Source organism: Clinocottus analis, unplaced genomic scaffold (genome assembly GCF_023055335.1).
Source record: "Clinocottus analis isolate CAN_PGR_092001 unplaced genomic scaffold, fCliAna1.0.p SCAF_47, whole genome shotgun sequence".
NCBI lineage: Eukaryota > Metazoa > Chordata > Actinopteri > Perciformes > Cottidae > Clinocottus > Clinocottus analis.
Window position 1 is genome coordinate 443,291 of NW_027176204.1, and position 21,124 is coordinate 464,414.

Genomic DNA, 21,124 nt, shown 5'->3' on the forward strand with positions numbered 1-21,124 from the left:
AAACAAATGACACGTTAAATGATTTTATTAGTTCATGAACATGTTTGATGCTATTAAATATCAACATGAACTGTTTTGATTTATGATTAAGTTATTAAAGAGCTTCTCAGACTTAAAGACCAATTTAACATCCAGACCTCTGATACTTTATCAATATCCCTCTGCCATTTTATTCTTTATATATATATATATATATATATATATATATATATATATATATATATATATATATACACAAATATATACACATATATACATATACATATATATATGTATATATATATATATATACATATATATACACACACACACATGACATGCAGACAACAGACATGTAGACAGGAGACATGCACACTGCAGAGCGAGACATGTAGATATGTCTACATGTAGATATATCTACATGTCTACATGTAGATATATCTACATGTAGACATGTAGATATATCTACATGTCTACATGTAGACATGTAGATATATCTACATGTCTACATGTAGATATATCTACATGTCTACATGTAGATATATCTACATTGGACAAAAGACACAACAGCTTGAAGGTCAGCAGTGATTATTGATTATTGATCCCGTGCAGGTTTAGAAATATATACTGCTATATTTAAGGACATCCATTACAGTAGAATAATACATTATTATAATACTAAATACAAATAAAACCAAAAAGTAACAGAGAAAAAAATTTAAAAGTATAAATTATTGATTTGAGGGAAATAATTTAGGTGAACAAATTCCAAAGAAATGAGTTGTAGAATTATAAGCTATGACACACTTTATATATATATATATATATATATATATATATATATATATATATATATATATATATATGTATATATATATGTATATATATATATGTATATATATATGTATATATATATATATGTATATATATATATATATATATATATATATATATATATATATACAACAATACAGTTAACTGTTTAATATTCTAACAACACCACCACGTAGAGAGGTACTGATGTATGAGCACGTTGTAATGTACATATAATGCATGTTAGTGAGTCCTGTGAACACACATTAGAAATAAATAAGTTCACAGTTCAGACCTGATCTGAAATCAGCTGCCAACGCCGTGATGTCATCAGTGTGTGAGCGTCAGAGTTCATCCCTCATGATGAAGAGGAGCTCTGCCGGACGCTCCTCTCCTGTGGAACACCTCTTCACCTCCTCAGGTCTTCAGGTCTTCACCTCTTCACCTCTTCAGGTCTTCACCTCTTCACCTCCTCAGGTCTTCACCTCTTCACCTCCTCAGGTCTTCACCTCTTCACCTCCTCAGGTCTTCACCTCTTCACCTCTTCAGGTGTTCACCTCCTCAGGTCTTCACCTCTTCACCTCCTCAGGTCTTCACCTCTTCACCTCTTCAGGTGTTCACCTCCTCGGGTCTTCACCTCTTCAGGTCTTCAGGCGTCCTCACTGCATCAGGCAGCTGGAGCTCGGCAGGAAGTCCTGCACGTAGGTGATGGCCGCCTTGGACAGGTAGGTCATGGTGCCGAAGCTGCCACTGGGGGCGCTGTCGTAGAAGAAGTTGCAGATTCCCGTCGCCGGGTCCTTCTCCAGGAAGTACTCACTGACACTGTGGGCCTTCTGCGTCAGAGAGAGCGCCGGTCAACAAACACCAACACCTTCCAAGTGAAGCGAGCCTCTGGCCGCCGGCCGTCTGCGTACCTGGTCGCTGAGGAAGAGCTCGTTGGCCAGGTGCAGGATGCGGTCCACATGGATGATGCCGCCGATGCTGTCCACGTCCACGTCGGCCACGAGGCCCAGCACCATCACCGTCTCCACCAGCAGCTGCCGGTACTCCGGCTGGGGGACGTGGTTCAGGACGGACTCCACCTGCACCGCAAACTTGATCTCTCCCTCCGTCATCTACAGAGAAAACCTGGCGTTAACACACACACACACACACACACACACACACACACGCAGGCAGTCTTGAGACGCTTCAGTGTGCGGGAGGCTACTTCTCTGGTGGTGGACGAGGGCAACACGTAGCCGTCGATGGACAGGCCGTGGCACTTCTGCAGGATCTTCCAGACCTTCTGGTAGAAGCCGACCGGCGCTCTGTTGATGGCGCCGTCCAGCCGCCGGCGCCGCAGCCACTGGCCCTGCCGGTCCTCCCAGAGCAGCTGTCCGTCTCCGGGGCCCACCGGGGACAGGACGCCGCTGGGGGTGGACGGGCTGCTGCAGCGCTGTGAGGACAGAAGGAGCTTTACACGTGTGCAGAGGTTACCGCTCATCCCATGCGGACACGCTGCTTACACACACCATCACACCGTCAGCTGTGTCTGTGCCACGCGTGAAGACGGTAACCCCACGTTAGCATGCGCTTGCTAATCATTCCTTAAGGAAGGATAATGCAGTTGTTGGTTTTGCAGGTTCCCCTCTACCAGCAGGTGTTCAGCGTTTCGCTCTACTTCCTGTGGAGTTGGACGACCTCCTGTGAACACTTTGTACAAACAGCTGAGCCTCAAACTCGTCTTCGGCCGCTGACTGACAAGTGACATCACTTGAGGACGTTCAAAGCCAAGGAAAAGGTTTAGGAGCATGTTTCCACGTGATGTCGTACTCCCAGACCTGTCAACAGACTGAGGTGCTGATCACTGCTGGAGTGAACCCTCCTGCATCACCAGCAATACTGACAGGAGCAATGGTGCATGCAGGCGCGTCCCCATCACATGAGGTTGACATAAACACACAGAACCGTACGTATCTACAGTGGCAGTCCATGCGCTCGCTCATGCACATTAATGCACCTCAGCAGACGCACAAGGACAAGGCTGCTGGTGTTATTCGTAGTTTTTGTGATATCGATCATTCATCTAATAAACACAATGCCAGCCTTTTCCTTGAGTGCAGAGAGACATAAAATATTTTGCCGTCTACAGAAAATACTAAACACAAAACTACGGCACCCTGCGGAGGACAAACCAAGTTAACTGGAAGCCGATGAGGTGGAATGGATTACCGTGGAGCGAGGAGACGTGACATTGCTACTCAAGGAATAACTGCTGCTGAAGATCTACACGGTATGGATGACAGAGAAGAGGATGGATCACAGGGTCTCTACAGACTGATGCTTCCACACGGAGACGTCGATCTGGAGAGGAAACGTCCGGCTCAACGTGTGCAACTGGTAGAAAGTAGAATGACTTTACTGCCGACCACAAGAAGGACCATTTGACGAGCGATGCCGCTCCGTCACACATGTGTGTGCTAGCATTAAGGTCTGATTGGCTCAGGAACGCAGGAATAGATATGATTGAAAACACCATGGTGACAGGAAGCATCACCGTGCGACAGGAGGAACAAAGCGTAACCTCCACTGACATGTGATGAAGCTGCTGTGAATGTTAGGAGCCAGAGGGGTGTATGACGCGAGGCTCACGTTAGCAACATGCTAGATATGATCGAGCTCAACCCACACTGAGCGGCCGAGAGTCATCCAGCTGAAAAGAGCAAGAACACTGTTATTCTACTGAGACGGAGCGGCGAAGCACACGGAGCCCATCGCACACTCACAAACACACAGCATGGTTACTCATGTTGCTCTTGTTCAGTCGGACTCCCACCTGCTTGATCTCGCTCTTCAGCTTGTGTATCCCGGTGCGTTCGGTCTTGGTGGCTCCAGTGTGGCCCAGTTCATGGATGGAGATGGCCGGACTGGTGGCTGTGGACTGGATCGGGCGCACTGGTGAACAGAGACAAAGCTTGATTGGTTTGGGCTCATCCTGCACCGACCGATGTCCCTGAACTGAAGGAAACGCTGTCGCATGCCGGTGAGGAGGAACTCACTGCTCCTCTCCACCCCAAACTCTTTTCCACTGAGGATGTGATGCAGCAGGTTCTTCATGCCGAAAGGACTCAGGCTCATCAAACTCTCCGAGGCCTCCTCCCCTGCAGAGAAGACACCCAGCTGTTTTACCTGGCCGTGCAGGACGGTTCATGTCTCCGCACGGCATTCGGCGCTCGCTGTCCTACCAGAGCAGTGCAGGCTGCGAGCCAGCTCCGTGGCCATCACCTGCATGATGAGGCCGATCCTGAGGCGCAGCATGTCCCCGAACAGAGCCGGCTGGGAGCGCACGTACATGGCCAGATAGACCATGATTTCCTACGTGATAGAACACACACACACACACACACACACACACACACACACACACACACACACACACACACACACACACAGCTATAGCGTCTGTAAGAAGCCCTGCGGCGGCCCACAGGGGTGTGGCGTTACCTGCGTGAGGACGGCTATGCTGATGTCCTGACCGCTGGCTTCATAGATGAGCGTGTTCAACTCCTCGGGAGGAAGAGGACTACGGGAACAGTGAGGATGAAGAGCAGGTTCACTACGTGGACATGCATTGAACAAACCCTCAACGCAACCCTCAACTCTTACACTGTGATGACGCGCTCCCTGGGCTCCGGGGGTAAGCCCACCGTCAGCTGCTTGTGGTGGGAAATCAGATCTGTGCAGGCCTGAGGACACAAGACGCTAGTGTGAATGATTCAGTGGCCTCAGGGTCTTGATTCTGCCTGTTTCTGAAGTTGTTCAGCGTTTGCTGTGCAGCTCTTTTCACCTTTAAACAGACGCAGTTTGCATGTTTAACACATTTTACATTGAGCACTAAATCATTCTGGTTCTGTTCTGGTTCTGCTTGTATAAAAGATGGTGACAGAGACTTTGAGTCTCTCTCACTTCTCACTCCGTATCCATCACCTTCATCAGACCCGATAAACCCGCCTGGCGTCTATAATCAAACAATGTGAAGAAGACTTCTCCCTCTGCGGAGCCACACAGTCCACAGAGTCCCTACAGGCCTACAGCTGCATCAGGGCCTGAGCGGGTCAAAGGTCAGCGCTGTATGAGCGGGTCAAAGGTCAGTGCTGCATCAGGGCCTGAGCGGGTCAAAGGTCAGCGCTGTATGAGCGGGTCAAAGGTCAGCGCTGCATCAGGGCCTGAGCGGGTCAAAGGTCAGCACTGTATGAGCGGGTCAAAGGTCAGCGCTGCATCAGGGCCTGAGCAGGTCAAAGGTCAGCGCTGTATGAGCGGGTCAAAGGTCAGCGCTGCATCAGGGCCTGAGCGGGTCAAAGGTCAGCGCTGTATGAGCGGGTCAAAGGTCAGCGCTGCATCAGGGCCTGAGCAGGTCAAAGGTCAGCGCTGTATGAGCGGGTCAAAGGTCAGCGCTGTATCAGGGCCTGAGCGGGTCAAAGGTCAGCGCTGCATCAGGGCCTGAGCGGGTCAAAGGTCAGCGCTGTATGAACGGGTCAAAGGTCAGTGCTGCATCAGGGCCTGAGCGGGTCAAAGGTCAGCGCTGTATGAGCGGGTCAAAGGTCAGCGCTGCATCAGGGCCTGAGCGGGTCGAAGGTCAGCGCTGTATGAGCGGGTCAAAGGTCAGCGCTGTATCAGGGCCTGAGCGGGTCAAAGGTCAGCGCTGTATGAGCGGGTCAAAGGTCAGCGCTGCATCAGGGCCTGAGCGGGTCAAAGGTCAGCACTGCATCAGGGCCTGAGCGGGTCAAAGGTCAGCGCTGCATCAGGGCCTGAGCGGGTCAAAGGTCAGCGCTGCATCAGGGCCTGAGCGGGTCAAAGGTCAGCGCTGTATGAGCGGGTCAAAGGTCAGCGCTGCATCAGGGCCTGAGCGGGTCAAAGGTCAGCGCTGCATCAGGGCCTGAGCGGGTCAAAGGTCAGCGCTGCATCAGGGCCTGAGCGGGTCAAAGGTCAGCGCTGTATGAGCGGGTCAAAGGTCAGCGCTGCATCAGGGCCTGAGCGGGTCAAAGGTCAGCGCTGTATGAGCGGGTCAAAGGTCAGCGCTGCATCAGGGCCTGAGCGGGTCAAAGGTCAGCGCTGCATCAGGGCCTGAGCGGGTCAAAGGTCAGTGCTGCATCAGGGCCTGAGCGGGTCAAAGGTCAGCGCTGCATCAGGGCCTGAGCGGGTCAAAGGTCAGCGCTGTATGAGCGGGTCAAAGGTCAGCGCTGTATCAGGGCCTGAGCGGGTCAAAGGTCAGCGCTGCATCAGGGCCTGAGCGGGTCAAAGGTCAGCGCTGCATCAGGGCCTGAGCGGGTCAAAGGTCAGCGCTGCATCAGGGCCTGAGCGGGTCAAAGGTCAGCGCTGCATCAGGGCTTGAGCGGGTCAAAGGTCAGCGCTGCATCAGGGCCTGAGCGGGTCAAAGGTCAGCGCTGCATCAGGGCCTGAGCGGGTCAAAGGTCAGCGCTGCATCAGGGCCTGAGTAGGTCAAAGGTCAGCGCTGTATGAACGGGTCAAAGGTCAGTGCTGCATCAGGGCCTGAGCAGGTCAAAGGTCAGCGCTGTATGAACGGGTCAAAGGTCAGCGCTGCATCAGGGCCTGAGAGAGTCAAAGGTCAGCGCTGCATCAGGGCCTGAGCAGATCAAAGGTCAGCGCTGTATGAGCGGGTCAAAGGTCAGCGCTGCATCAGGGCCTGAGCGGGTCAAAGGTCAGCGCTGCATCAGGGCCTGAGCAGGTCAAAGGTCAGCGCTGTATGAGCGGGTCAAAGGTCAGCGCTGCATCAGGGCCTGAGCGGGTCAAAGGTCAGCGCTGCATCAGGGCCTGAGCGGGTCAAAGGTCAGCGCTGTGAGGTGGTTGCTCAGGTCGGCTTGCTGCCCACAGAGAGCTCTTCCCTCATGGCTGAGCCGCTCTGCCGTCTGCTGCGACTGAAAGAAAGAGGAAGACTCCTCGCTGACCTCGGCCAGGACCTCCACCCTCTTGTGGAGGATCCCAGAGATGTATCTGATGAGTCCCCACTCTTTGCAGACTCCGGCCTGAACGTACAGCTCCTCCAGCAGGGCCCGCACGCTGGCCCCGCCCTGCCCCGGACCCGACAGCTCCACCAGCCAATCAGCTCCTCTGGTGAACAACAACAACAGGATGCGTCGTTACAGAAGGGGAAGCGTGTACTTGTGGGAGTGTCAGCGCTGCGTCTCCGTCCGTACTTCATGGCGTGGAGGATGTAGAGGATGTCTGCCTGGTCCTGCAGCGTGGGACACTCCCTCAGCTGCCTCACCAGCGCCCAGAAGTCGGTGTTTCCCTGCGAGTCTCGAGGCAGATGCAGCTCTGCAGCGCTGTGGGGCTAGAGAGGAACCAGCGTGAGACAGCGCTCACAGCATCACAGGAGGAACCGGCTGCTGCCGCCTACCTTCTGCTGCTGCACATCTGAGCCCTGCTGAGCAGCAGGAGCAGGAGGAGGAAGTTCAAGCAGGTTGAGAGCTTTTCGCCGTTTGCTCCTGACAGACGTCACAGGCAGATACATGGAAGACTCTGGAATACACACAGTCAACCACAGGGAGGTGAAACAGGAGCGACGCCGGCTCCATCATCACTGTTTCTACTCGTGTCGGACCACGAAGAGTTAACAACATCTACACAATGTGCTTTGTTGTGTTGTGTGTGTCGGAGTGAAAGAACGACTTCAGTAAGGTTTCAATCCAACACCACACGTCTTATGGCTGCATTGAATATGTATATTAATCTGAAGCAGATGGAGAACACAGGTTGCATGAAACACATTGTGTTGCTTTCGTTCTTTCCCTCCCTTTTGGCCCAAGTTAAAGTATTCCTAAACGCCACATTAAGCTTTACGTTCAGCCTCCATCAAACCCAACTTTGACCTGTTCTCTGGGTACGAAGCACTCACTGGGGATGTTCAGGCCCTGCACCTGGGCCATGAAGGACAGGATGTCTCTGGTGGTGTGTTCAGCACTGAAGACGTGGTGCTGCCCCCTCTGGATGGGAGGGAGGTGGCGCTGGGTGCTGCTGGTGCTGTGCAGCAGCTGGGTGAGGTACTGGTCGAACCCGTCCTGCGAGCCCTCTGCAGGTCAAACAGCAGCACTGCGTTACGTACAGTTCAATGCAGAGCCACTTCCAGGAACACACACTTCACCAGCGGCTACCTGAGGGCCCGCAGGTGTTGTACTCCTGTCCGTATTCTTCATCCTCCTCCTCCTCCTCCAGCAAGCCTTCGTCGTCTCCTTGGTCCAGGAAGCTGAGGTGAGTGTGGAAGGAGGTGGTGTGCACACTGGACAGAGCCGCCATCTGCACCCTGCGGGAACACCCACACGGTCACGTGACAGACACGCTGCTCACTGATAGGCTGACGTGTGAGTGACGGGGGGAAGCTGACCTCGCTCCTGCAAAGTACCCGTCCTGCAGCTTCCTGAGGGTTGCTAGGATACACGGATCAATCGCATCTCCGTCTTCAACTGGAACATGAAAGAAAACAATCGGTAACTTTAATCTTTTTCATCCCTGCTCTCCGTTTATGACCTCTATGTTTTTAGATTGTTTCTACAAACTGCTGGAATGAAAATGAAATGCGGGAAAGCATCAACTCTGAAGACGTCGTGTGTTCAGAGCGGATTACCCAGCATGCTGCGGGTGATGGGGAAGGTGAGCGTGGGCCGGCCCGTCATCCTCCAGCAGGAGGACAGGTAGGACAGCTCCGTCCGTAACATCTCCACGATCATCTGGTTGTCCAGCGCCAGGTAGAAATGATGCTGATCCAGAAACTGGAGACAGAAAGAAGCCTTTTTATTGTTCTATTCTTATTGTTATTAATCATCAGATGTATTCATCACTCCCAGGTGCATGGTTCACCTGGGGGGTGAAGATGTAGGAGCGGTTCCTGATCTCGTAGAATTTGGACGTTCCCAGAACTCCAATGTGTCTGTAGGGCCGGCCGCTCAGACTCAGCTTCCTGCAGTTCCCTGCAGCAGAGACACAACGTCGCTCTCATTATCATCACACACACACACACACACACACACACACACACACACACAAACACACACACACACACACACACACACACACACACACACACACACACACACTCTGAAGAGAGGAGCGGCTGCTGGTTACCCAGTCGCGCATAGACGTGGCTGAGGATGCGAGCAGGCATGACCCGGATGGGCCGGACCTCTGACATGGTCTGGACCTGGACCCCGTGGTCCATGAGCAGCTCCTTGATCGCCTCCGACTCGGCGACGACACACACTGACACACACGTACACAAAGAACACGTCAACATTCACCTCCAGGAGGGGAGTGTGTGTACAAAGCAACGCTAACGGCAGCAACACACGAGACCTCCTGCTTCTTCAACCCCGTGGACCACGATGGTGGTGATGGGTTCTATATCTTTATTATTATGATTATGATTATTATTAATGTATATATATATATATCTTTTATTATTATGATTATTATTGGTTCTATATCTTTATTATTATGATTATTATTGTTTCTATATCTTTTATGATAATTATTGTTTCTATATATTTTATTATCATTATTATTATTAATGTTTCTATATCTTTTATTATTATTATTATTTCTATATCTTTTATTATTATGATTATTATTGTTTCTATATCTTTTATTATTATGATTATTATTGTTTCTATATCTTTTATTATCATTATTGGTTCTTTTGAACTCTTTTGTAATAATCAGTCACCGACCTTGAACCACAACGTCTGGCTTGAAGTTCGTGGAGAACCTTCTGTTGAGGGGGTCGATCTCTCCTGGAGCCAAGAAGCCCTTCAAGAGGAAGAGAGAGACGCTACAGAGGCTGTGTAGCACTAAGAGCAGACGCTACAGAGGCTGTGTAGCACTAAGAGAGCAGACGCTACAGAGGCTGTGTAGCACTAAGAGCAGACGCTACAGAGGCTGTGTAGCACTAAGAGCAGACGCTACAGAGGCTGTGTAGCACTAAGAGCAGACGCTACAGAGGCTGTGTAGCACTAAGAGAGCAGACGTTACAGAGGCTGTGTAGCACTAAGAGAGCAGACGCTACAGAGGCTGTGTAGCACTAAGAGCAGACGCTACAGAGGCTGTGTAGCACTAAGAGCAGACGCTACAGAGGCTGTGTAGCACTAAGAGCAGACGCTACAGAGGCTGTGTAGCACTAAGAGCAGACGCTACAGAGGCTGTGTAGCACTAAGAGAGCAGACGCTACAGAGGCTGTGTAGCACTAAGAGCAGACGCTACAGAGGCTGTGTAGCACTAAGAGCAGACGCTACAGAGGCTGTGTAGCACTAAGAGCAGACGCTACAGAGGCTGTGTAGCACTAAGAGAGCAGACGTTACAGAGGCTGTGTAGCACTAAGAGAGCAGACGCTACAGAGGCTGTGTAGCACTAAGAGAGCAGACGCTACAGAGGCTGTGTAGCACTAAGAGAGCAGACGCTACAGAGGCTGTGTAGCACTAAGAGCAGACGCTACAGAGGCTGTGTAGCACTAAGAGAGCAGACGCTACAGAGGCTGTGTAGCACTAAGAGAGCAGACGTTACAGAGGCTGTGTAGCACTAAGAGAGCAGACGTTACAGAGGCTGTGTAGCACTAAGAGAGGAGCTTGCAGAGCTCCTTCGTCTACTGCAGAAGCGGCGAGTCGGCCGTGCAGACCTCGGCCAGCAGGCAGCCCAAGATGTAGAGCGACTGTCCCCACATGTGAGGCAGCTGCCCGGCGGCCATCCGGTCCACTGAGTGAGGACTGCTGTACTCCTCCTCCACCTGGTGGAGGACAACGGTACTGATCATGTGGATGGACCCAAAGCTCGAAAGAACACATTCTACAGCAAAGGAATAAATCAAGATTCATAGCAGACATCAACGCTGAAGCTAATCAATATCAGCATAAAGTAACAGATTCATTTATAGTTGCTTTTGGTTTTGTGATTCAAATCACAGCAGGTTCGTCTGTCAGGTTTAACGTCTTCAGAGATGTAACCCAGTCTGCTCATTCTACCTGTTATGAATGCAACACAACATATCCGACTTGTAACCATGAAAAACTAAAGGTTGTGAATGTTGAAGACCGGGTTCATCTCGTCCATGACAGAATGAGAGCAGAAGAGCAATAACCCTAACCCACCTTGTCCCGAGGCACAGCGTAGAGCTCGGGCAACAGTTTGATGCCGTTCTTCCCTCTGATCAAAACGCCCTCCAGGGCCTCGCGGTACTCCAGCACCTGTTCAGGGTTACAGGGTTTTGTCCACTGTTACATTTAAAGAGTTGTGTGACTGCAGCAGAGCCGGACCGCTGTGTCACCTGCACTTGATCTCCAGCGAAGATGCCATCCAGGATGAGGTAGGTCCAGAACACGGGCCACTCGCACTCGATGTTCTCAAAGAGCTTGAGCTCTGCGGGGTCGTAGTGCAGCCGGGACGGGTCCTGGGGAGAAGACAGGTTATGCATACTCATGTTAATATGATTTCCGCTTCAGCTAAGTACATTATAAACCCATTTAGATGAAAGTCGTACCTCTTTAGGACAACGATATCCGTCCCGGATGAAGCGGCAGCAGCCGTAGCGACCCTGAAGTTACAGAGTAAATGTCAGCGTGCCAACGAGGAGAAAAGAAGTCAAACTCTGAGGAGGTTTCGCTCAGACGCACCTGCAGTTTGCTTATGATCTCTGACTTGGTGATGGCCACTAGGTCGGGGTCCTCGACAGCAAAAGCAGGGTAGGAAATGACAGCCAGGAGACCGGCGTCTATCTCCTTGGACGTGGACGCTCTTGGCAGCATGGAGCACAGAATGGACTGAGGGGAAGCACAGGAGACGCTGAGCGGGAGGAAGCTGAGACGATGCAGAGGAGGAGAGGAGGAGAAAAGGAGAAGGAGAGGAGGAGGAGAGGAGGAGGAGAGAAGGAGGAGAGGAGAAGAAAAGGAGGAGAAGAAGAGGAGAGGAGGAGGAGAGGCCGAGGCAGCGGTACCTGACAGTGCTCCACCTCGTCAGGCAGAACATGGATTACTGACTTCGGCCCTCCATGAGCCCCAAAAAGATCCAGTTCATCAATGGCCTCCAGGGCTGCCTGCAGAGCACACACACACACACACTTCATACAACACCTTCCTCTTGGTCTTCATGTTCAGTGCGTCATAAATGATGAGCAGAAAGCGTACCTTAGCGATCCCTACAGAGCTGCCGTTGAGCTCGGGGATGCCCTGGTTGGTCTTGTCTCCTCGCTCCCACATCCCATAATCCTTCAAGGGGAATACACGTAATGACATCATGTGTTCTTCTTCTCTATACTCTCCCAGTACCTGTAGTACTCCATTCATTTAGCATTGCACTACTATACTTCACTCCACATCCAAATTTCTTCTCATCTTCAAAATCATCCTGAAAATGTGACTCACCGCCACTTTGTACGCAGCCTCGATGTAGAAGACCAAGTTCTGGATGAAGGCCACTTCATCCAAGTTGGAGATGATGCGAAGACCTGCGAGACAATGTGACGGGGTGACAACGTGACACTGTACAACGTGACACTGTACAACGTGACACTGTACAATGTGACACTGTGACTACGTGACACTGTACAACGTGACAACGTGACACTGTACAACGTGACACTGTACAACATGACACTGTACAACGTGACACTGTGACTACGTGACACTGTACAACGTGACAACGTGACACTGTACAACATGACACTGTACAACGTGACACTGTGACACTGTACACCGTGACAACGTGACACTGTACAACGTGACACCGTACAACGTGACACTGTGACTACGTGACACTGTACAACGTGACACTGTACAACGTGACACTGTACAACGTGACACTGTACAACGTGACAACGTGACACTGTACAACGTGACACTGTACAACATGGCACTGTGACTACGTGACACTGTACAACGTGACACTGTACAACGTGACACTGTGACTACGTGACACTGTACAACGTGACACTGTACAATGTGACACTGTACAACATGACACTATGACAACGTGATACTGTACAACGGGACACTGTACAACATGACACTGCACAACGTGACACTGTACAACGTGACACTGTGACAATGTGACACTGTGACAACGTGACACTGTACAACGTGACACTGTACAACGTGACACTGCACAACGTGACACTGTACAACGCGACACTGTGACTACGTGACACTGTACAACGTGACAACGTGACACTGTACAACGTGACACTGTACAACGTGACACTATACAACGTGACAACGTGACACTGTACAACGTGACACTGTGACTACGTGACACTGTACAACGTGACACTGCACAACGTGACACTGTACAACGTGACAACGTGACCCTGTACAACGTGACACTGTGACAACGTGACACTGTACAACATGACACTGTACAACGTGACACTGTACAACGTGACACTGCACAACGTGACACTGTACAACGCGACACTGTGACTACGTGACACTGTACAACGTGACAACGTGACACTGTACAACGTGACACTGTACAACGTGACACTGTGACACTGTACAACGTGACACTGTACAACGTGACACTGTACAACGTGACACCGTACAACGTGACACTGTGACTACGTGACACTGTACAACGTGACACTGTGACACTGTACAACGTGACACTGTACAACGTGACACTGTGACACTGTACAACGTGACAACGTGACACTGTACAACGTGACACTGTGACACTGTACAACGTGACACTGTACAACGTGACACCGTACAACGTGACACTGTGACTACGTGACACTGTACAACGTGACACTGTGACACTGTACAACGTGACACTGTACAACGTGACAACGTGACACTGTACAACGTGACACTGTACAACGTGACACTGTGACTACGTGACACTGTACAACGTGACAACGTGACACTGTGACACTGTACAACGTGACACTGTGACACTGTACAACGTGACACTGTACAACATGACACTGTACAACGTGACACAGTACAATGTGACACTGTACAACATGACACTATGACAACGTGATACTGCACAACGGGACACTGTACCACATGACACTGTACAACGTGACACTGCACAACGTGACTGTACAACGTGACAACGTGACCCTGTACAACGTGACACTGTGACAACATGACCCTGTACAACGTGACACTGTGACAACGTGACACTGTACAACGTGACACTGTGACAACGTGACACTGTACAACGTGACACTGACAACGTGACACTGTACAACGTGACACTATGACAACGTGATACTGTACGTGACACTGTTACAACGTGACACTGTACAACGTGACACTATGACAACGTGATACTGTACAACGTGACACTGTTACAACGTGACACTATGACAATGTGACACTGTACAACATGACACTGTTACAACGTGACACTGTACAACATGACACTGTACAACATGACACTGTACAACGTGACAACGTGACACTGTACAACGTGACAATGTGACACTGTGACAACGTGACACTGTACAACGTGACACTGTGACAACATGACATTGTACAACGTGACAATGTGACACTGTGACAATGTGACAATGTACAACGTGACAATGTGACAACGTGACACACTCAGAAGAATGTGTGGCGTCTTTGAAACCAAAGGTCTTCTTTAAAAAGGGGCAACCGGCAACGTGCAAGGGCAACGGGCAACAGGCGTCTGTACCTGATGCGGTCATCTGCGCGAGCATCAGCAGGTAGATGGAGGTGGCGTCCACCTGGAGATGGCCCCACTGGTCATCCCCGACAACCGTTGCACAGGTGGGAGTATCGTATTTGGCGTGCAAGCAGTCCATTGTGCTCTGGGTGTGCTTGAACTTCTCCACTTTGGCCACCTGAACACACAAAACACACACAGATATCCTGATGATGATGATGATGATGATGATGATGATATGATGATGATGATGGTAATTTCAGGATGAGAGCAACACACAACACAGATGCACTGGCTCCGAGCTTTCACTTCAACAGGGTTTAGCTTGTTAATAATTATTTTGTTTATCTTTCTGGGTGGCGATGTCGCCCGAGTTGCTGGTTGCTGGGCAGATAGGAGCAGAACGCTGTTGACAGAACGCTGTGTATAAAGACCACAGGACCAGATAACATGAGCTGGTTTCTAAGAACCTGAAGGCTTATTGACGCTCGTGGGATGTTTTCATGTTGAACCGTGCAGACGTCTCACCTGTCTCATCATGCACTGCAGGAGTCCCTGCATCAGCTTCACCACACTCTGCCGACAGACAACAACATCCGTGAGCGACCGCAAGTCCGACAAAACATTCCCACAATCCAACTTGTTTTATTTTTTCAGTAGAAAAGAGACATCAGGAATCCCTTTGCTGATTGCAATCAATCCGTTGAGTTCAAAGAGCGTTGTGTCCGCTCAGCGGCAGTAAACCATTCGTATTACTGAGTAATCAAACCTTGTGTTCAATGTTTTGAGTTACTGCTCATCATTAAATCTATCAAACAAGTTAAAAGAGCTAGAAGTGATAATTTGTATTTGCTTTCTGTCTCCGACTAACAGCCAAAAAACTAAAATACGTCATTTGTAATATTATTAAATATGAATAAAATAAAATATTTAAACTTTATGACGTTGTAAACTTTATTTCCCACACAACAAAGTGGTCATCTTTCCATTCTTTCCATCAAGAATAATGGCCGATCAATGAACTTCTTCACAATGTTAGATCTGTAACAATTAACATACTTTATAATCCCCTTCAATTCAGAATATGAGAATAATCTGAGAATAAGACATCTTGTTTTGGAATAATGAGATTTATTCTGCATTCACTAACTAACTACTTAACTAACTAGATGTGATGCCACGAGCTCGGTACGGTGAAACATGGGCGGAGCCTCACTGCAGGTGCGACACACATGACCTCTGACCCGACACACCTGCTCCAGCTCGTAGGCCTTGGCCTTGTCCTCGTCGCGGTCTGCGTTCTTGCGGTACGCCATGCCGAGCGCCCACACGGCCAGCACGCTGTACACGTTGTCCCTCACCCAGGCGTCCTGCTGCTGGGCGCTGGCAGGGAGCAGACCTGTCACGGGGTTCTGACACACACACACACACACACACACAGACACACACACAGACACACACACACACACACACACACAGACACAGACACAGACACACACACACACACACACAGACACACACACACACACACACACAAATACACACACAGACACACAGACACACATACACACACAGACACACACACACACAGACACAGACACACACACAGGACCGGGTGGACATGATGAAGACAAGCAGCTAATTCCGAGAAGCTAACGCTTGTTTTTGCATTTTTCTTTGGAAAACGAAACGTTGATTTAAATAGTTGACGTTATATTTTATATACAGTTACCGGATTAAGATGAAAACAAATGAAACATCACAGAATTATTGAGAGTGAATGTGACCTTGACTCTGTGAGGTGTGGATGCCCCTGAAAGCAGCCCTACAGCTTGGCGTCGATGGCATTCATGCCGTGTAAAGACTCGAGGCACTACTGTTTAAAGACTCGAGGACCTACTGTGTAAAGACTCGAGGAACTACTGTGTAAAGACTCGAGGCACTACTGTGTAAAGACTCGAGGCACTACTGTGTAAAGACGCGAGGCACTACTGTGTAAAGACTCGAGGAACTAGTGTGTAAAGACTCGAGGCACTACTGTGTAAAGACTCGAGGCACTACTGTGTAAAGACGCGAGGCACTACTGTGTAAAGACTCGAGGCACCACTGTGTAAAGACTCGAGGCACTACTGTGTAAAGATGCGAGGCACTACTGTGTAAAGACTCGAGGCACCACTGTGTAAAGACTCGAGGCACTACTGTGTAAAGACGCGAGGCACTAATGTGTAAAGACTCGAGGCACTACCGTGTAAAGACTCGTGGCACGACTGTGTAAAGACTCGAGGCACTACTGTGTAAAGACGCGAGGCACTACTGTGTAAAGACTCGAGGCACCACTGTGTAAAGACTCGAGGCACTACTGTGTAAAGACGCGAGGCACTAGTGTGTAAAGACTCGAGGCACTACTGTGTAAAGACTCGAGGCACTACTGTGTAAAGACTCGAGGAACTACTGTGTAAAGACTCGAGGCACTACTGTGTAAAGACTCGAGGCACTACTGTGTAAAGACGCGAGGCACTACTGTGTAAAGACTCGAGGCACCACTGTGTAAAGACTTGAGGCACTACCGTGTAAAGACGCGAGGCACTAGTGTGTAAAGACTCGAGGCACTACTGTGTAAAGACTCGAGGCACTAGTGCGTAAAGACTCGAGGCACGACCATGTAAAGACTTGAGGCACTACTGTGTAAAGACTCGAGGCACTACCGTGTAAAGACTCGTGGCACAACTGTGTAAAGACTCGAGGCACTACCGTGTAAAGACTCGTGGCACGACTATGTAAAGACTCGTGGCACAACTGTGTAAAGACTCGAGGCACTACCGTGTAAAGACTCGTGGCACGACTGTGTAAAGACTCTTGGCACGACTGTGTAAAGACTCGAGGCACTGCTGTTTAAAGACTCGAGGCACTGCCGTGTAAAGACTCGAGGCACTAGTGTGTAAAGACTCGAGGCACTACTGTATAAAGACTCGAGGCACTACCGTGTAAAGACTCGAGGCACTACTGTGTAAAGACTCGAGGCACTAGTGTGTAAAGACTCGAGGCACTACTGTGTAAAGACTCGAGGCACTAGTGCGTAAAGACTCGAGGCACGACCATGTAAAGACTTGAGGCACTACCGTGTAAAGACGCGAGGCACTAGTGTGTAAAGACTCGAGGCACTACTGTGTAAAGACTCGAGGCACTAGTGCGTAAAGACTCGAGGCACGACCATGTAAAGACTTGAGGCACTACTGTGTAAAGACTCGAGGCACTACCGTGTAAAGACTCGTGGCACAACTGTGTAAAGACTCGAGGCACTACCGTGTAAAGACTCGTGGCACGACTATGTAAAGACTCGTGGCACAACTGTGTAAAGACTCGAGGCACTACCGTGTAAAGACTCGTGGCACGACTGTGTAAAGACTCTTGGCACGACTGTGTAAAGACTCGAGGCACTGCTGTTTAAAGACTCGAGGCACTGCCGTGTAAAGACTCGAGGCACTAGTGTGTAAAGACTCGAGGCACTACTGTATAAAGACTCGAGGCACTACCGTGTAAAGACTCGAGGCACTACTGTGTAAAGACTCGAGGCACTAGTGTGTAAAGACTCGAGGCACGACCGTGTAAAGACTCGAGGTACGACCATGTAAAGACTCGAGGCACTACTGTGTAAAGACTCGAGGCACCACTGTGTAAAGACTCGAGGCACCACTGTGTAAAGACGCGAGGCACTAGTGTGTAAAGACTCGAGGCACTACTGTGTAAAGACTCGAGGCACTACTGTGTAAAGACTCGAGGAACTACTGTGTAAAGACTCGAGGCACTACTGTGTAAAGACTCGAGGCACTACTGTGTAAAGACGCGAGGCACTACTGTGTAAAGACTCGAGGCACCACTGTGTAAAGACTTGAGGCACTACTGTGTAAAGACGCGAGGCACTAGTGTGTAAAGACTCGAGGCACTACTGTGTAAAGACTCGAGGCACTACTGTGTAAAGACTCGAGGCACTAGTGCGTAAAGACTCGAGGCACGACCATGTAAAGACTTGAGGCACTACTGTGTAAAGACTCGAGGCACTACCGTGTAAAGACTCGTGGCACAACTGTGTAAAGACTCGAGGCACTACCGTGTAAAGACTCGTGGCACGACTATGTAAAGACTCGTGGCACAACTGTGTAAAGACTCGAGGCACTACCGTGTAAAGACTCGTGGCACGACTGTGTAAAGACTCTTGGCACGACTGTGTAAAGACTCGAGGCACTGCTGTTTAAAGACTCGAGGCACTGCCGTGTAAAGACTCGAGGCACTAGTGTGTAAAGACTCGAGGCACTACTGTATAAAGACTCGAGGCACTACCGTGTAAAGACTCGAGGCACTACTGTGTAAAGACTTGAGGCACTAGTGTGTAAAGACTCGAGGCACGACCCTGTAAAGACTCGAGGTACGACCATGTAAAGACTCGAGGCACTACTGTGTAAAGACTCGAGGCACTACCGTGTAAAGACTCGTGGCACAACCGTGTAAAGACTCGAGGCACTACCGTGTAAAGACTCGTGGCACGACTGTGTAAAGACTCGTGGCACAACTGTGTAAAGACTCGAGGCACTACCGTGTAAAGACTCGTGGCACGACTGTGTAAAGACTCGAGGGCCTGCTGTGTAAAGACTCGAGGCACTGCCGTGTAAAGACTCGAGGCACTGCTGTGTAAAGACTCGAGGCACTACCGTGTAAAGACTCGTGGCACGACTGTGTAAAGACTCGTGGCACGACTGTGTAAAGACTTGAGGGCCTGCTGTGTAAAGACTCGAGGGCCTGCTGTGTAAAGACTCGAGGCACTGCCGTGTAAAGACTCGAGGCACTGCTGTGTAAAGACTCGAGGCACTGCCGTGTAAAGACTCGAGGCACTGCGTTCCATCAGCTGCAGACCTCTGGGTCACAGTCTAAACTTAGACAGCTGTTGACGTGCTGGCAGATGAAGATAAAGGTGCACAGCTTCTCCTGAGGCTGAACTTTGCTCACTTGTTTATTTCTGTGCAGCTGAAGGTTGAACCGTAACCTACACAGGCTGCCAAACACCTGCATGCCTCACATGTTTCTGCAGGACATAACAAAGGACTTGTTGACAACGATACAAAAGTAGCCTGTTGTTATTAAATGAAATGCAGTGCAAGTGTAATGGCTCCAGTGCAGCCATGAGATACGTGTATGTAAACGTGCTTACTTGATTGTGTGTTGCTTTACACTTCAACTACACTATTGAGTGTTGTGTGACACAACATTACTTTGACAGCTTCCGTGTTGCACATTGTGATCTTCCTTTACCAATGACGTAACAGATACAGCATTCTGAATGGTCTGTGTTGCGTAATACGTACGCTTTTAAAATTTTCTGTGTATTTTGATGCCAACAAGTGTACATTTATGGAAGTAAATGCAGGACTTGTAACACAACGCGTCTACCCGTGATGTGACTCTCCCGGATGGGGCCATGTCCGATCCGGACTCACCTGGTGGCTCAGGATCGTCTCTTGGACCAGCCTGGCGTAGCCATCCAGCCTCACTCCGGAGTTACTGCGGCTCCTCATCCTCACTGCACACGACACAACAGGTGATGCGTGAACAGGTCGCTCGCACTGGAGGCGCATGGGTGATACGTGTCCATGGTGAGTAACAGTAACTCACCGCAGGGTTAGTGGTCCATCCCTCCGGTCCTGCGGCGCGGGTGTAATGCGACAGTTCCGCCGCTCTGCAGAGGCTGCTGCTCGGCCGCGGCTCGCGAGCTAGGAGCGAGTAGCATCAGCTGCTTCTGACAACACGAACAGTACAAACACACACGTACCTAAACACACGTGCACACACAACCCGCAGGACGTGTAGGGGCTTAAAGGTGACAACGAACGTGAAGTTCCACAGAAACGGAGCGCGTGCAGAGTCCCAACTCAACTGTACATCCGTCCTGTAAAAGGAAAACAGAGGCATTACATTATGTTCCTGTGGTTCCAGTGTTTGACCAAAGGGGGCGCTGTTTCCCTCTCTTTCAGGGCGCAACCCGGATGAAAACGAGCAGAAACTTTCTCAAAGGGTTTATTTGTGCACCACATTTTATACAAATCACGTGCTACAAGAAAACAAAGGATGAAAACAGGACATATTGTATTCAAGAGATGTTTTCTTCTTTTTGGGAGGGTATTTGTATATTGTCCGAGTGTTATTTAAGTCTATCTGCACACATATGTGTATTGTAACATATACATTTGTATGTATGACCTTGTTGTACCACTTAACTATTTTACTTTTAAATGTATAATGTATCTGTTGTCTCTAATTAATTCTGATACTGTTATAAAAAATGCTGTATAAATACATGTGTACTTATAGAATCAGGATAAGAGCAATAAGTGGCAGGTGGAAACATAAATAGATACATGATAAAAGTACATGTATTTGCAGATGTACATAAAGTAAAAACAGTTTTTCACTGTAGTAGTTTCACCGTGGTGGGGCTATTATAATCTATTAGATATCACGGTGGGTGGTTTTATGTATTGTACAACAATACATCATATCTTCTTCTTATTATGGGTTAAAAAAAAAATATTTACAAGCAAAATATTACCCGTTAAATGAATGGAGCGTTCCACGCCGCCATTTCTACAAAGTGACGTCACATTCCGAT

The 21,124-nt window shown here is 49.5% G+C and overlaps 1 protein-coding gene across 7 annotated transcripts; it reads right to left on the reverse strand.

Moving 5' to 3' along the window:
- Window positions 1-936: 936 nt before the first annotated feature.
- On the reverse strand, window positions 937-20,460 carry phka2 (phosphorylase kinase, alpha 2 (liver)). 7 transcript variants are annotated; one of them, XM_068599415.1, is made up of 33 exons: window positions 20,131-20,460; window positions 19,956-20,038; window positions 15,720-15,878; window positions 14,995-15,042; window positions 14,476-14,644; window positions 12,195-12,277; window positions 11,958-12,038; window positions 11,768-11,866; window positions 11,448-11,594; window positions 11,315-11,368; window positions 11,102-11,224; window positions 10,926-11,021; window positions 10,457-10,564; window positions 9,516-9,594; window positions 8,914-9,048; window positions 8,650-8,759; window positions 8,417-8,561; window positions 8,177-8,255; window positions 7,947-8,095; window positions 7,691-7,864; window positions 7,193-7,314; window positions 6,990-7,126; window positions 6,741-6,903; window positions 4,441-4,520; window positions 4,279-4,357; window positions 4,020-4,149; window positions 3,834-3,935; window positions 3,611-3,729; window positions 3,464-3,487; window positions 3,007-3,060; window positions 2,003-2,230; window positions 1,707-1,907; window positions 937-1,625 (listed from the first exon to the last, which is right to left on the reverse strand). In XM_068599415.1, exons 2-33 carry the CDS (start codon window positions 20,031-20,033, stop codon window positions 1,452-1,454), a joined length of 3,729 nt encoding a protein of 1,242 aa, XP_068455516.1. In that variant the 5' UTR covers window positions 20,034-20,038; window positions 20,131-20,460; the 3' UTR covers window positions 937-1,451. The 7 variants fall into 7 exon arrangements, 5 of the variants coding, with proteins under 5 accessions (XP_068455516.1, XP_068455517.1, XP_068455518.1 ...); XM_068599416.1 differs by lacking the exon at window positions 3,464-3,487; XM_068599417.1 differs by lacking the exon at window positions 3,007-3,060.
- Window positions 20,461-21,124: the final 664 nt, after the last annotated feature.

What these genes read in the sequence shown, in the direction of transcription:
- phka2 (XM_068599415.1), bottom strand. Translation starts at nt 20,033, where the DNA reads ATGAGGAGCCGCAGTAACTCCGGAGTGAGGCTGGATGGCTACGCCAGG. An exon ending in CGCGCAGATGACCGCATCAG is followed by an intron (nt 12,278 to 14,475) that starts GTACAGACGCCT and finishes ATTGTCTCGCAG; the next exon opens with GTCTTCGCATCATCTCCAAC. An exon ending in TGAAGAGCGAGATCAAGCAG is followed by an intron (nt 3,488 to 3,610) that starts GTGGGAGTCCGA and finishes TGCTCTTTTCAG; the next exon opens with CTGGATGACTCTCGGCCGCT.